Source organism: Pristiophorus japonicus, chromosome 24 (assembly GCF_044704955.1).
Source record: "Pristiophorus japonicus isolate sPriJap1 chromosome 24, sPriJap1.hap1, whole genome shotgun sequence".
NCBI lineage: Eukaryota > Metazoa > Chordata > Chondrichthyes > Pristiophoridae > Pristiophorus > Pristiophorus japonicus.
The window spans coordinates 3,293,935-3,299,934 of NC_092000.1; the positions used below are offsets into that span (position 1 = coordinate 3,293,935).

The following is a 6,000-nucleotide window of genomic DNA, read 5'->3' on the forward strand; positions in this document are numbered from 1 at the left end:
TTGTGAGCGGGAACGTGCTGTCTGAAAGGGCGTTGGGAGCAGATTCTATAGTGACTTTCAGAAGGGAATTGGATAAATAGTTGAAGGGGAAAGATTCACAGGGCTGTGGGGAAAGGGCAGGGGGAGTGGGATTGATTGGATCGCTCTGTCACCGAGCGGGCCCAGACACGATGGGCCCAATGGCCTCCTCCTGTGCACGAAGACTCTGTGCCCTCCGGTGACCTGCTGCGACTCACCGTGACGATCAGGCTCTTCTCCTGGTAGTACTGGACCAATGGCACGGCGTTTTGTTTGAAGGTGACAAGCCGGCGGTGAATGGCTCTGGGGTTGTTGTCGGGCCTTCCTTCCTCTGCCCGTTTCTCCAGCCTCTCCTTCAGCCGAGAGTTGTCGCAGGCCAGGAATATCACCAGGTCCGGCAAACAGATCTGAGGGCACAGGCCTCGCAAGATTAGCACAAAACATTTCATTCATTCTCGCAAAATGCTCCTTTCAATTTTTCTGTTCATTTATATCTGTCAGTACCTTTGTTCCAACAGTGCTTCTCTAGCCTGACTCTAGGGTCAAGCAGTGACCAATCAGAATACATGAGGGAGCGCCGCACTGTCGGAGGGGCAGTACTGAGGGAGCACCGCACTGTCGGAGGGGCAGTACTGAGGGAGTGCTGCACTGTCAGAGGGGCAGTACTGAGGGAGCGCCGCACTATCAGAGGGGCAGTACTGAGGGAGTGCTGCACGATCGGAGGGGCAGTACTGAGGGAGCGCCGCACTGTCGGAGGGGCAGTACTGAGGGAGCACCGCACTGTCGGAGGGTCAGTACTGAGGGAGTGCTGCACTGTCGGAGAGGCAGTACTGAGGGAGCACCGCACTGTCGGAGGGGCAGTACTGAGGGAGTGCTGCACTGTCAGAGGGGCAGTACTGAGGGAGTGCTGCACTGTCAGAGGGGCAGTACTGAGGGAGCGCCGCACTGTCAGAGGGGCAGTACTGAGGGAGTGCTGCACTGTCAGAGGGGCAGTACTGAGGGAGTGCTGCACTGTCAGAGGGGCAGTACTGAGGGAGCGCCGCACTGTCAGAGGGGCAGTACTGAGGGAGCACTGCACTGTCGGAGGGTCAGTACTGAGGGAGTGCTGCACTGTCGGAGAGGCAGTACTGAGGGAGCACCGCACTATCAGAGGGGCAGTACTGAGGGAGTGCCGCACTGTCGGAGGGGCAGTACTGAGGGAGTGCCGCACTGTCGGAGGGGCAGTACCGAGGGAGCGCCGCACTGTCGGAGGGGCAGTACCGAGGGAGCGCCGCACTGTCGGAGGGGCAGTACCGAGGGAGCGCCGCACTGTCGGAAGGGCAGTACCGAGGGAGCGCTGCACTGTCGGAGGGGCAGTACCGAGGGAGCGCCGCACTGTCGGAGGGGCAGTACCGAGGGAGCGCCGCACTGTCGGAAGGGCAGTACCGAGGGAGTGCCGCACTGTCGGAGGGGCAGTACTGAGGGAGTGCAGCATGGTCAGAGGGGCAGTACTGAGAGAGCGCTGCACTGTCGGAGGAGCAGTACTGAGGGAGCGGCGAACTGTTGGAGGGACAGTACTGAGGGAGCGCTGCACTGTCAGAGGACCCGTCTAACCACTTGTGTTGCTGTAAAAGTTCCTGTGGGACTATTGGGAGTTCAAGGAGAATATTTGTCCCTCATCTAACATCACTAAGACAGATGATCTGGTCATTATCATTGTCATGTATGTACATTCTGTTTGTAGCCACCAGATGGCGTCATTGTCGGAGGCCACTGAGCAGCACGCACATGGTGCTGCTCTGGTATAAAAGGCCAGCCATTTTGTGAGTCAGGCACTTTGGGCCTAAATAAAGCAGAGCCAAGGGTGTACCCTGCTTAGTTAAACAGTACTCAGTTTGAACCTTTATTGCACACAGAACAATCACATTGCTGTGTGTGGGAGCTTGCTGTGTGCAAATTGGCTGCCGCGTTTCCCACATTACAACAGTGACTACATTCCAGAAGTACTTCATTGGATGTAAAGTGCTTTGGGACGTCCTGAGGTTGTGACAGGCGCTGTATAAATGCAAAGTTTGTTCTTGTTTGACTTCATTGAATGGGTAACAGCATCACCTGATCGTCGAAGCAGATCGCTTGGGAGACCTCGCGGGGGAACCCGTCAATCACAAAGCCCTGGGCATCGGGCTGCTGCATCAACTGTTGTTTGATCTCGGTTATTGTCGTCTCCTGAAGGGGCAGAGCAAAATAACACAATCCCAGTGACGCTGCTGGCAATGAAAGGCTTTGTCGTGGTCCGCAGGAGGTTCGTGACTAGGGTTATACCCGAGAGAGGCCGACGTTAGGGAAGGAGTTTGGGCCGGAGACGATTGGTGGATTGGCGGCACCTCAGGGGGTAATCTGGACCCGCATTACCCCACCCCCCCGTCTCCCCCCGACCCCCTCCCCACCCAGACACACACAGGTTCTGAATCTCGCCTCCTCCCATCCGGCTTCTGAATCTGTCCTCAGTTACATCATCTGCCCTCCAACTCCTTGTACATTGAGTGCAGCTATTTAACCACAGAGGCATCGCAGACCAGCCTCGAGCTGTTCTCCTCCCCACCCCCCCCGCGGGTCTGCACACTAACTGCGGGCATCACCGGGCAGCGACCAGACGCGGACCCTGTCTCCCCTGACCCCGGGAGCGCAGACACCCAGCGCCACAGCTCCTATTGGTTACTCTCAGAAATCTCCCCAGCGGCCAGGGTCAAGCCCGAGACTTGTCCGCTCTCCGTGGCTCGGGCACGAGGTGCTGTGATTGGGGCGCTGATAGAGTGCGGAGACTATCTGAGCCCATGTCCTGGTCACCAGATTGGTTGGGCCGGGTGCTCTTTACCTTTCCGTCATTGTTCATTGTTCATAGGTTTATATGTGACCTTCAGGGCTGCTGACCAAGGGTCGTGTGGCTGGGCTCTTTGTCGGCCGGCGCAGACACGATGGGCCGGAATGGCCTCCTTCTGTGCTGTAAATTTCTATGTTTCTATGTCCTAACTCGCACCGAGTCCCGTTCACCCATCACCCCCTGTGCTCACTGCCCCGTGTCCTAACTCGCACCGAGTCCCGTTCACCCATCACCCCCTGTGCTCACTGCCCCCGTGTCCTAACTCGCACCGAGTCCCACTCACCCATCACCCCCTGTGCTCACTGCCCCCGTGTCCTAACTCGCACCGAGTCCCGATCACCCATCACCCCCTGTGCTCACTGCCCCGTGTCCTAACTCGCACCGAGTCCCACTCACCCATCACCCCCTGTGCTCACTGCCCCGTGTCCTAACTCGCACCGAGTCCCGCTTACCCATCACCCCCTGTGCTCACTGCCCCGTGTCCTAACTCGCATCGAGTCCCGCTCACCCATCACTCCCTGTGCTCACTGCCCCGTGTCCTAACTCGCACCGAGTCCCACTCACCCATCACCCACTGTGCTCGCTGCCCCGTGTCCTAACTTGCACCGAGTCCCACTCACCCATCACCTCTTGTGCTCGCTGCCCCGTGTCCTAACTCGCACCGAGTCCCACTCACCCATCACCCACTGTGCTCGCTGCCCCGTGTCCTAACTCGCACCGAGTCCCACTCACCCATCACCTCCTGTGCTCACTGCCCCGTGTCCTAACTCACACCGAGTCCCACTCACCCATCACCCCCTGTGCTCGCTGCCCCGTGTCCTAACTCGCACCGAGTCCCACTCACCCATCACCCACTGTGCTCGCTGACCCGTGTCCTAACTCGCACCCAGTCCCGCTCACCCATCACCCACTGTGCTCGCTGACCCGTGTCCTAACTCGCATCGAGTCCCACTCACCCATCACCTCCTGTGCTCGCTGACCTACATTGGCTCCCGGTGAAGCAACGCCTCGATTTCAAAATTCTCATCCTTGTTATAAATTCCTCCGTGGCCCTCGCCCCTCCCTATCTCTGTAATCTCCTCCAGCCCCACAACCTCCCACTCCCCCCACTCTGAGATGCCTGCACTCCTCTAATTCTGCCCTCTTGAACATCCTGAGCTTTTTGTGATATACATCAATGACCTAGATTTGAATGTAGGGGGTATGATTAGGAATTTTGCAGATGATACTAAAATCGGCAGTGTGGTTGATAATGAAGAAAGCTGTGGACTGCAGGAAGTTATCAATGAACTGGTCAGGTGGGCAGAACAGTGGCAAATGGAATTCAATCCGGAGAAGTGTGAGGTAATGCATTTGGGGAGGGCTAACAAGGCAAGGGAATACACATTAAATGGTAGGACACTGAGAAGTGTAGAGGAACAAAGGGACCTGGGAGTCTACGGATCCCCGAAGGTAGCAGGCCAGGTGGATAAGGTGGTTAAGAAGGCATATGGAATGCTTGCCTTTATTAGCCAAGGCATAGAATACAAGAGCAGGGAGGTTATGCTTGAACTGTATAAAACACCGGTTAGGCCACAGCTGGAGTACTGCGTGCAGTTCTGGTCACCACATTACAGGAAATATGTGATTGCACTGGAGAGGGTACAGAGGTAGATTTACGAGGATGTTGCCAGGAGTGGAGAATTTTAGCTATGAGGAAAGATTGGATAGACTGGGGTTGTTTTCCTTGGAACAGAGGAGGCTGAGGGGAGACCTTATTGAGGTGTATAAAATTATGAGGGGCCTGGATAGAGTGGATAGGACGGACCTATTTCCCTTAGCAGAGGGGTCAACAACCAGGGGGCATAGATTTAAAGTAATTGGGGGAGGTTTAGAGGGGATTGAGGGGAAATTTCTTCACCCAGAGGGTGGTGGGGGTCTGGAACTCACTGCCTGAAAGGGTGGTAGAGGCAGAAACCCTCACCACATTTAAAAAGTACTTGGATGTGCACCTGAAGTGCCGTAACCTACAGGGCTACGGACCGAGAGCTGGAAAGTGGGATTAGGCTGGGTAGCTCTTTGTCGGCCGGCGCGGACACGATGGGCCGAATGGCCTCATTCGTGCTGGAAATTTCTCTGATTCGATGATTTCCTGATTATAATCGCTCCACCATCGGTGGCCGTGCCTTCTGTTGCCTGGGCCCCAAGCTCTGGAACTCCCTCCCTAAACCTCTCCGCCTCTCTCTCCTCCTGCCTCTGATCATCTGTCCTAATTTCTCCTTGTGTGGCTCGGTGTCAAATTTGTTTCATAACACTCCTGTGAAGCGCCCCGGGACGTTTCACTGCGTTAAAGGCGCTATATGAATCCAGGTGGTTGTTGGTGCAGGAGAAGTGTTGTGTCCGTAAGGGTCTGTCTCCGTTACCTGAGGTGCCAACTCGCCGTTTGTGACGATCTTGGCGATCAAGCCCCACTTCCGGTTGTTGCTGGCATTGTGAAGCATCTTTTCACGGAGGAGCTCCCCCACCGATATGTAGATAAACCCATAGCGCGCCGCAATTTTCATACTCTGCGTTCCTTTCCCACTGGCTGGACCTCCTTCAGAGGGAGGGAGAGAGGGAGAGAGAGAGAGAGGGGGAGGGAGGGAGTGAGAGGGAGGGAGAGGGAGAGGGAGAGGGAGGGCGAGAGAGAGGGGAGAGGGAGGGAGGGAGAGAGAGAAGGGAGGGGAGGGAGGGAGAGAGAGAGAGAAGGGAGAGAGAGGGGAGAGGGGGGGAGAGGGAGAGAGGAGGGAGAGAGAGAGAGAGAGAGAGAGGGGGAGGGAGAGGGGAGGGGAGAGGGAGAGAGGGAAGGAGAGAGAGAGAGAGAGAGGGGAGAGGGAGAGAGGGAGGGAGTGAGAGAGAGGGAGTGAGAGAGAGAGGGAGGGAGAGAGGGAGGGAGAGGGAGGGAGAGAGAGGGGGAGGGAGGGAGAGAAAGAAAGGAAGGGAGTGAGAGAGAGAGAGAGGGAGGGAGTGAGAGAGAGAGAGAGGGAGGGAGGGGAGAGAGAGAGAGGGGAGAGGGAGGGAGAGAGAGATGAGAGGGGTGAGGGAGGGAGAGGGAGAGAGAGAGAGGGGTGAGGGAGGAGAGAGAGAGAGAGGGGTGAGGGAGG

General features: G+C 56.7%; 1 protein-coding gene across 1 annotated transcript in view; it reads right to left on the reverse strand.

Moving 5' to 3' along the window:
- The window catches only part of LOC139238007 (adenylate kinase isoenzyme 5-like), a 48,202-nt gene that overhangs the window by 41,666 nt on the left and 536 nt on the right, over positions 1–6,000 (reverse strand). The window contains exons 3-5 of the mRNA XM_070867405.1: positions 5,281–5,453; positions 2,110–2,223; positions 237–425 (exon numbers count right to left, since the gene is read on the reverse strand). Coding sequence (XP_070723506.1) covers positions 237–425; positions 2,110–2,223; positions 5,281–5,453 — 476 coding nt within the window. The remainder of the gene's footprint in view (positions 1–236; positions 426–2,109; positions 2,224–5,280; positions 5,454–6,000) is intronic.